This window comes from Crocuta crocuta, unplaced genomic scaffold, assembly GCF_008692635.1.
Source record: "Crocuta crocuta isolate KB4526 unplaced genomic scaffold, BGI_CrCroc_1.0 scaffold132, whole genome shotgun sequence".
Taxonomy (NCBI): domain Eukaryota; kingdom Metazoa; phylum Chordata; class Mammalia; order Carnivora; family Hyaenidae; genus Crocuta; species Crocuta crocuta.
Window position 1 is genome coordinate 2441227 of NW_027528611.1, and position 10530 is coordinate 2451756.

General features: G+C 50.7%; 1 protein-coding gene across 1 annotated transcript in view; it reads right to left on the minus strand.

Annotated features, from left to right (window-relative positions):
• Positions 1-1103, minus strand: part of PNPLA1 (patatin like domain 1, omega-hydroxyceramide transacylase) — a 46762-nt gene extending 45659 nt beyond the window's left edge. The window contains exon 1 of the mRNA XM_077754837.1: positions 899-1103. Coding sequence (XP_077610963.1) covers positions 899-1103 — 205 coding nt within the window. The remainder of the gene's footprint in view (positions 1-898) is intronic.
• Between the last annotated feature and the right edge of the window lie 9427 nt (positions 1104-10530).

Sequence of the window (10530 nt, forward strand, 5' to 3'; positions counted from 1 at the left end):
CCTGGAACGTTCTTTCCCCCATCTTCCAATGACTGGTTCTGTCACATCACTCAGGGCTCCGTTGGGATGTCGCCTTCTCCAAAAGGGCTTCCCTGACCACCTTTTCTCAAACAGCCCCCACTTTGTTCTCTGACTCTTTCTTGCCATAATTGTATTTCTAGGTCTTATCACGTCCTGATGTGGCATCAAAAGGTTACCTATCTGAATGCCTAATGTCTCCTATCTCTAGAATTTCTGCTTCTGGAGGGCGCGGACGTCGTATGATAGCACAGTAAATGAATAAATGCGCTCCGAGGCGCCCATGGGGATGCTGGTGTAGACCCACAATATGGGACTGGCGGGAACACGTGCGCTTCCCCTACACCGGACACCCCTTCTGCCCTCCGGTCCTCGTCTCTGGGGAAGAAGGTGACCTGAGATCCTCTGTATTCCTTCCCCGGCTCGCCCCCTCCGGCTCATCCCTGAAGCCACAAGGCTTGTACCTCTCCAGCCGCCTGGATGCCGGCCCCACCACGGTGATGAAGATGTGAAGTGTTGCCCCGCCCAAGGGTGTGTGCATTTCAAACAAGGCCCAACAGGAATGCCAGGGTATGACCGTGTCATGGTGTCACTTCCAAGCCCAGGGTGTTTGAGGGAGGTATTGCCTTTCCCTCTCCCTGGCAAACAGAGCGTTGAGGGAGAGATGGGTCCACGCTCGCCCAGTGGGTCCGACTCTGGGACCTGGCAGACCCCGACCTCAGATGTGCCAGGTGATTGCTGTCCCGCTGAACCCCCTTCTTCCTTTCCCGCCACCCGGAATGCCTGGCTTTGTTCCCCAAAGCGTCCCAAGCCATCTTCAGGCTCCGCCTGGGGGAATCCCCCCAGAAGCTCCCCCAGGGAACCAGAACCAAGGCCTTACCCATTTCAATCCCGCAGATGACCAGGGCCGCAATCACTGCCCCCGCCGACGTCCCGGCGAAGCGATGGGTTGTTTCCAGCATCCGGGGGGCCAGGTCTCGAAGGGCATCCACCGCCCCGGCCTGGTAGAAGGAGAGAAATCCACTGCCAGAAAAGGAGATGGAATGAGGAGTGTCGGGGTCCCCCTTGAACACCTGTTCTTCCATCGCTTTGGCCCCTCAGCGCCTGCCTCCGGCTGCTCTCCTGCTGGAACTCAGGGCCGAGCCTCGCTGCCGGCCCGGAGCCGAGAATGGGGCCGTCTCTCCCGGATCGGCTGGGACACCCACGGGCGGCTCAGGCAGCCACCGCCTGGGCCTGTCGGGCTCCCCCAGGAGGCAGTCCCAAAGGCTGGTACAAGGTGTCAGGCCCAGGAGGGGTTGTAGAAGGCACCCCGAATGTGTGAGCGGCGTCCTGGACCTCCCAGCACGTCCCCGACTTCATTGCGTGGCTGGATTCATCTCTGTGCCAGACTCCTGAGCACTGGTCCCGTGCTGCGCACAGCTAGCAGCCCTGGCAGCTGCCACCAGGGCCATCCCAAAGAGGCAGGCACGACACAGCCCTCGGCCCAGGAGGCTTCACACGCTGAGTTGCAAAAGCTCCACCGATGGTTATCACAGGGTGCCTCTCTGACAGCTGCGGCAGCCGAGGAATGATACGCTGGCCTCACTCCGAGAGGACCGTGTCCCCTCCCCCACAGGGGCAGGGCCGGCAGGTCGCCTATGGTGCTTGAGGGGGACACGCTCACACCACGCGTGCCCCCCAACAGCATTGCCCCTCCCCAGGCTCCTTCTCCAGGCTCCGTGGGCCCCGCACGGTGTGTTACACAATCGTTTTCATTTGTTCTTACGTAAGACCGTGTGTGTGTTCACATGTTAGGACCGGCCACGGGCAAAATTGTACAGGAAGAGAAGTCAGGCTTCAGGGCCCAACCCAGCACCGCCTCGCCATCTCTCCCCACCTTGGCTCCCGAGCCCTACGCGGACCCACTCACCCTTAGTACCTTCCCACCCACCAAGTCCCAGACTTCCACGCTGTCTCCTAAGTGTACAGGAGAAAATCAGCCTGAAATCTAGATCATTCTAAGTGTTTGGAGCTTCACACTGTATGCTCTTCTGATGATAACTTTGAGATGGCAACATTTAACCCCAAGAATGAACAGCTTTGCGAGGCCAGATGTGGGGGCACAGGGATGAGGGCCGAGAGGTATTCTGGAGCCCAGAGGGCAAAGGAAGTGGTGCATGGGGACCGCGATTGGCTCCAGGGAGCACTGGCCATGCCCCTTCTGGAGCCGAGCAGTGCGGCCCGGGAGAGGAGGGCCCCTCCTCAGTCCACAAATTTCTCTGCCTAGGATGCCACAAAGCTGCAAAGTGGCAAAATCACATCTCCCCCCTCCCTCCCACCCAAGACCATGCGGTGTCAGGACCTGAATTAGAATTGAGACACCGTGGGGCGCCTGGGTGGCTTAGTCGGTTAAGCGTCCGACTCGCGATTGGGTCATGATCTCGCGGTTCGTGGGTTCGAGCCCCGCGTCGGGCTCTGTGCTGACTGCCAGCTCAGAGCCTGGAGCCTGTTTCAGTCTGTGACTCCCTCTCTTTCTGACCCTCCCCTGCTCACACTGTCTCTCTCTCTCCTAGAAATAAATAAAACATTTGGGAAAAAAAAAAAGAATTGAGACACTGAGTCCCCCACTCAGTGCTCAGCCCAGCCCCACACTCTGTTAGGATGTGATGTCGATGCTTCTCCCCAGTCCCAGGGAGCCCCCACCGACTCGTGGCCTCACTGATCCACACCAGAATCCACAAGGAGGGTGATCCCCCCAGGACTCAGTTAGGAGGAAGTTTTTTCTCTTGGGTGGATATTCCAGTTCTATAACTGCTTCCTGCATCTGGGAAGAGAACTTTGGATTAACTGTGTGTGTGACAGGGACAATGTGAGTCCTGACACAGGCATGCAGAGAGGGATACGAGGCTTTGCTGCTGGCGGGGGGCGGGGGAGGGCGAAGGTGGGTCGCGACAGGCTGGAGTTCAGCCAGCTTTTGGAATGTGGGGATCCTGCCTCCTTCCTCGGACACAAGGTCAGCTCCACCGAGTATTTGAGCACCGAGCTCTGTGTCAGGCGCCCCGGGGACAGGGTGGGTACCAGCACCATCCCCTCACTCGGACGCTCACAGGCTTCTTGGGAACAAGACAAGCAAACGTGAAACAACCAGAGAACCGCACACGGCAGTCTGTAATTAAGGACCAAATCGCACGGGGCTGAGATTCCTGCCGGGGAAGGTAAGACGCGAGGGTGACTAGCGTGGGCGGGAACCACCCGAGAGGCTATGCGCTGGACCCCTGGGCTGGGGGGATTCAAAGAAGCTGGAAGGAAGAGGGAGGGTTTAGTGGCAAGGAACAGCACAAACTCCCCGCAGAAGACGGAATGGGCGTGATGGAGGGCAGTTACACAGGAAGAAGGGCTTTGAGTCACGCCGACACGAGCTGAATCCCAGCTCTGCTCTTTACAGGCAGCGCGACCTGTGTGTGAGGCTCCTGGCCTCTGTTTTCCTCATCTGTGAAAGGGACAATAATACCGTTGCTGTAGCTATAAAGGTTAAAGATATGGCTGTCAAATGCCTGGCATGTGGTACCTCTGTTATGATTAAAGGGTAGCAAGGGTCCAGGCTTCTGGAACAGATGGACCTGGGAGGTAAGGCGGAATAGAAAGGGGAGCTCTGGAGAGGAAGGCGTGATTCACTTGCGATCCGCAGGAGGAGTGGGCAGAGGGCTCAGACAGGCGACGAGACCAGGACTGGAAGACGAGGAAGCAGAACTGTATCCTTCTAGAGAGGCTGGCGACCGGGCCAGTGCAGAAGCCGAAGGGAAACAAGGTAAGGAAGTCAGTGTTGCAGACACTCTCAGGACGGGGCGACTGGTTGGGTGAAGATGAGTCACTGCGGATACCTCGGTTTCAGCCTGGGGGTCGGGAGGGGTGGGGCAGCCTTTGGCTGACTTAAGGAAACTGAGACAGGGCTGGGGAAACCGAGGGATCTTTAAGACGTGTCTGAGAGAACAAGATGAGGTGGGCGCTGGAGGTAGGGGGGCGGGAAGTCTCCAGAAGGGGGCAGAGACCCCTGCCACTGAGGCAGCAGAGAAGGGTAAGCAGTTAAAGGTTGGCACAGGGTTCTGGTGAAGAAAGACCACGTTGGGCCCGTATTCTCCTTCCAGGTTCATGTTGCCATCCCCAAGGCAACGGGAGGCCAGACCACCTTGCTCTGCACAGGCTGCGAGGGCTTGAGATGGGCTGCGAAAGGCTGGGGCCCGCCATCCTTTCGAGGATGGTGTCTTGATCTGACGTGGCCTCAGACGTCCCCACCACCTCGGCCTGGCTGTTGGGTTGGGCCATCGTCTTCGCTGAGTGCGCTTATCCCACAGGGGATGATGGGGACCCCAGCAGGTGCACCACAGCCTCTCTGCAGACGAGCAAACCAGAAAGTCAGGCTAGGCTAGCCCACGAGAAGGCCCCATGGGCGCTGCTAACGTGTGCACGGAGCGCTGACCCTGGCGGAGTGGCCCGCACACCTTCTCCTGTGCCTCGGAGTCAAGCCGCTGAGAAGGCTGATCTCCTTTCCCCTTGTTCCTGAGGTTAGACTGAAAGCCCTAAGGAAGACACCAAGAAAGGATCCATTGCAACATTTCTGCATTTTCAAGTCAGCTTGGAATCGTCTCAGGTGCTTTGAGCTGACCTAGCCCTGCCCGTGTGACTCATCAGCCCCTGGGGCAATCACAGGCAGGAGGGGGTGACTGCCTACCACATGCAATCCCAACAAGATGACCCCAAAGGAATTTATGGAAGAACCTGGAGTTCTCATAAGTGTAAAATGTGCCAAGCCACCAGGACATGGCCCTGGGGGAGAAACGCAGCGTTGAGACTGTGGGGAGACTGAGCCTGCCTCAGGATGTTGAGACTGTGGGGTTAGCCTTTCATTGATGATACCTCGCCCTCCGCTTGAATCTTATAAAATGTTTATTTAGTGTAGAAACTGGTTGTTTCTTGAGGTGAGAGAGTATGAAGGTCACGGCATCACCCATAGATGATCTTGCCAATAATGTTTAACCTGAATCTGATTAAGACTTACTTTCCAACTGACGGTGAATACACAGCGTGAAGGAAAAAGCTAAGGGTGCCCGGTGAAAACGACCAGACAAATTGAAACTGTGGGCAGGGCTGATTAGATACTGTTGTTGCTACATAGCAGCCATTCCCGGGCCACTTGTTCTCTGCCCACTTCCCTATAAAGCAGCTAAAACACCTGAGACTTGATTTTCCAGCCGCTCCCCCCTCCCCTTGCATCTAGAAACAATCATGAGATCCAGTTCTGGTCAATGTGAAGTAAGGGGAAATCTGCTGGTGGCTTCTGTGAAAGATTCTCCTCCTTGGTGAAGGAAAAAGGTACACAGAGAAAGCCCCTTTTCCTCTCTCCTCCATTTTTCCTGCCTGAGGTGCTGCTCTGTGAGAATGTGATGTTTGGAGCTATGGCAGCCACCTTGTGTCCATCAGGGGAAGCATGGTGGACGCATGGAGTGTATTCCTTATCTATTGCTGTGTCACAGATTACCTCAAAACTTAATCTCTTAAGGTAACATTTATGATCTCACAGAGTTTCTGAAATGGCATAGTTGAGTGGTTCTGGCCCAGGGTCTCTCATGAGGTTGTAGTTAAACTGATTCTCAAGGTTGCAGTCGTTTCAAGGGTCATTGGGGTGGAAGAATCTACTTCCAAACGCACTCTCACGGTCGTTGGTAGGCATCAGCTGTTGGCTGGCTATTGATAGAAAGCTTTGATGCCTCGCCACATAGACCTCTCCAGTGGGCTGCTCACAAGATGGCAGTTTGCTTTCCCCAGAGTGAGAGATGCAAGAAAGTGAAAGAGAGTAAGAGATAGAGATAGAGACCTGTGTGAACCCAAGATGGAGATTGTCGTCTTTTTATAACCTAATCTCAGGAGCCATACCATCCCTTCTATCATATTCTACTGGGCACGCTGGCCAACACTGGTAAAATGTAGGAGGGCATATGAATACCAAGGCGGGAACTGTTGAGGGCCAGTTTGGAGGCTGGCTACCACCGTGGGGATAGCAAAAGAGAAAGAAAGCAAAAGCCCGAGTCCTTGAGAAGATTGTTGAGTGACTGTACCCATCCCCAAACCATTTGTAACCGTCCTATTATGCCAGACAGCTGAGTATCTCTATTGTGTAAGCCACTGTCGATCTGATATTTGCTGCTGAAAACCTCATGACTAATGCAAGGGCTATTAAATATTTTCAGTAAAATGTAACCTTCATCTTGAAAAGAACAAATAAAATATGCCATCTGTTTCCAGTAAAAACAAAAAGAAATACTTTAAGGTAGTCTGTTCTTCTAGATGAAAGAATCCCGATTTGTGAAAATTCTGAAAACTTTAAAAAAATTTCAGGAAATTCTTATTATGCCTTTTAGAAACTGCTTATCAACAAAGACCTTTGTTGGAAGAAGTAGATTAGTCTCTTCTGTATTCCTCCTGAAAAGGAAGTGGGGCTCTGCTACTTAATCAAGCAGGGCTCTAACAGAGCCCTTGGACGTGTGTGACTTAATTTCCAAACACTCGATCTACTGTAGGTGTATTCTCTGTGTGGTGCACGTGGTTACACCTTTTCTAAAAAGTCGGTAATTTTTAAAAAGAAGGCTGAGGGAGAGAGGAGAAAATCTGACACAAGGGAGGTGGGGACAGAGCTTTGCCAGCCTGCTGTCATGGTGTCCTTTATATGACCTTGAGATAATTCAGGCAGCCTAAGTCATATCTTCTCATTATAAAATAGACTCAACATAAAGTACCAAAAATAGAACAGCAAATATCTAAGGACCTACCAGACATCTTGGACGATCTTAACATTTCACCACATCTCAGTCAAATATTTGTTTGGTTTTAAAGAAACGAAACATCACAGATGGAGTTGAAATCTCCTTTTGAACTCTTCCCTAACCTTACCTGCCTCCTCCACCCCCGCCCCCACTCTCCTTCCCACAGGAAACCAGGTCCCAGATCGGACAGAATCTATCTCTTCCATGTTTTTATACTTTTATTACACGGATATGATTTATAACCATGTACAGTATCGTTTTATAAATGTTTCTAAATTTCATGTAAGCCAACACATTGATTTATTCTGCGATTTGCCATTTTCACTCGTGTTGTGACACACGGTTCTCGTCTTTTCCATTTCGCTGCTTTTGGGTAACCCATTATGGGACCACGGGACAACATATTTATCATTCTCCTACTGACAGACATTCTGGTCGTTTCCAATGCTTCACTATAGCTGCAGTGAGCACCCTGGTACACATCTCCGTCTCCAGGGTATGGGAATTTTTCAGGTCACGGTGTGTGTGTATCAATTGCACCCACAAAATCTGAATTTACGGAGGGGGAAGGCCAACGCCATTGAAAGCAATTTCTTTTACAGTGGTTCCCCATGTCAGCAGAGAAGCCTTCCAAGACCCCCCCAGTGGATCCCCAAAACCCTGGTTAGTACTGAGCCCTCTATGCATTATGCTTTTTCCTGTACATACACACCTGTGATAAAGTTTAATTTATAAATTAGGTACAGTAAGGACGCCTGGGTGGCTCAGTCGGTTGAGCGGTGGCTTCGGCTCAGGTCATGATCTTGTGGTTTGTCAGTTCGGACCCTGCGTCAGGTTCTGTGCTGACAGCTCAGAGCCTGGAGCCTGCTACGGATTCTGTGCCTCCTCCCTCCCCTCTCACTCATTCTCTGTCTCTCTCTCTCCCTCTCAAAAATTAATAAACATTGAAAAATTTAAAAAAATAAATTAGGCACAGTAAGTTAAGAGATTAACAACAACAAGAATAAAACCATTGTCACAAAATTCTGTAATAAAAGCTACGTGAATGTGGTCTCTCTCTCAAAATATCTTAGTGTACTGTGCTCACCCTCCTTCCTGTGCTGATGTGAGAGGACAAGATGCCTGCGTGAGGAGATGCCACGAAGAGAATGAGGCAGGCGTTGTGACAGAGCACCGGGCCACCACTGACTTTCTGGCAATGTATCAGGAGGGCGATAGCCTGCTTCCGGACCGTGGTCAGCCGCTGGTAACTGAAACCACAGAAAGCGAACCAGTGGTTAAGCGGGGATACAGCCCTTACATCATCTCCAGAGATCAGGACACAAGCAGGCCTACTTGGGGAAGCAACAGGTTTGGTCAGAAAGAGGAGGGATAAAGGGAAAGCAGGGCCCAGAGCCTTTACTGTGTTTTCTGTGAGAAACGCAAGGCAGGGGCGCCTGGGTGGCTCAGTCGATTAAGCGCCCACCTTCGTCTTAGGTCATGATCTCACGGTTCATGGGTTCAAGCCCCGCGTCGGGCTCTGTGCTGACAGCTCAGAGCCTGGAGCCAATCTTCGGATTCTGTGTCTCCCTCTCTCTCTGACCCTCCCCTGCTCACACTGTCTCTATCTCTCTCTCTCTCAAAAATAAATAAAACATTAAAATTTTTAAAAAAGAGAGAGAAATGCAAGGCAGGTCGGAGGAAACAGCTTGGGATTGGCTAGTTTGAATAATAATGTCAGCGGGCTGCGGACTGTAGGAGTGGTCTCTGGCTGGTACCTGGCCCTGGGTGATTAGAGCAGAGGAATATTGCCTCCTGGAAAATAGGAGCAGAGTCTGGGCTTGCGATGGCTTGTTTGCATAGTAAAGGTGTGTTCCCAGCCCTTTCCTCTGATCTGCTAGCCCTCGGGGCTTGGGGGCGTGGGCAGTGGCTCAGTCAGGGAATTCACTCGGGCTAGAACACTAAGAATATACAAAATAACTGGGCGTCTGGGTGGCTCAGTTGGTTAAGTGTCAAACTTGGACTCACCGTCATGATCTCATGGTTCATGGGTTTGAGCCTCACTTACAGCTCTGTGCTGGACACTTGCTCGGAGCCTGGAGCCTGCTTCAGATTTTGTCTCCTTCTCTCTCTGCTCCTCCCCTGCTGGCACCCTGTCTCACTCTCTCTCAAAAATAAATAAATGTAAAAAAAACACAAAGAATATACAAAATAAGAAAATATAGTTAATGCAGACGGCATCTCTTCAATCTGACTATTGCTCTCTAGAATGGTTGGGCCAATTTACGTTTCCACTGAGAGAGATCTAACTGGTTGCATCTCTTGGTATTGCCAAAATTAAAAAGTTGCCAATCTGAGTGATGTGAAATGCTATCTCATTGTTCACCTGATATTTTCCTGGTTATTTGTGAGGCTGGGCATTATTTCATCCATCCATTGGTCAATCCAGTTGCCTCTTCTTTGAATTGCTTGTTCTTAGTCTTTTCCCTTTGGGGTGGGGGCAGTATTTGTCTCTTGTCAATAACGAGTAGATGTTGGTACTAATACTAGCTAATTTTAAATGCGTTGCAAATATCCTCTCCCAGTTTGTGACTTGTAACTTAAAATTTTTTTAATGTTTATTTGTTTATTTTGAGAGAGACAGTACAAGTGGCGGGGGGGAGAGAGAGGGAAAGAGAGAGAGAGAGAGAGAGAGAATCCCAAGCTGTCCTCACTGTCAGCACAGAGCCTGAAGCGGGGCTCGAACTCACAAAACCATGAGATCATGACCTGAGCCCAAAGCAAGAGTCGGAGGCTTAACCAACTAACCCACCCAAGCACCCCTTAATTTTTTTATGTTATCTCTATGGTATAGAAGTTTAAAATGTATCATTCTTTTTCCGTTATGATTTATGTTTTTGTGGCTTGAAGTTATAAAAATGCTCTCCCATATAAAATAGAGTCTTGGTTATCTTAAATGATTTAACCATCAAGCCGAAGCTATCGGTTCAGTCTCCATTGAAAAACTACAGTCTGGTGGGCAACTTGGCACCCTTTATTTTAAAATAAATACTTGGAGAAATCTATCCTACAGACGTACTCACAAGAGTCCCCAAAAATATATGCATGGGGTTGTTAAATACAGCAACATTTGTAATAGCAAAAATCTAGAAGGCACTAAATATCCATCCGTGGAAAGCTAGCTAAATGAGTTATGGCAGAGTCATATAATGTAATTCTCCACAGCCATAGAAAAGAATCAGGGAGATCTGGAAGTGCTCATATGGAAAGTTCTCGAAGATATATCGGTAAGTAGGAAAAATGCAAATAAAAAACCAGGGATCCAAACAGCATGCTATCATTTATGTTGAAAAAAAAAATGTGTACGCAGGTAACATTTCAGAAAGAAAACTACTGAGGGTGGTTACTTTGGAGGAGGGGAGGCCGGGGTTTGAGGGCAGCAAGGAAACTCATTTTTCACTGCCAATCTTTTGTGCTGTTTTCACTGTTATTTCCATTCCTGTAAACAAAGAAGAATCGCTGTGGACGGTCCCATTTGCTGTAAGTTGCTATTTGTTTCGGCATTTGAAATATTCGAGGTGAAGAGGGCCTTTCGTTCCAATAGCTGCGATGAAATTGAATTATTAGAAATGGGGCAGGAGACGGGGCATCCAGGACAGTTTCATTACGTGTGTTCTGGAGCTGGGGCGGAAGGGCAGCGCTCCCAGCAGAGAGGGGGGAGCCGGGGGATGAGAGT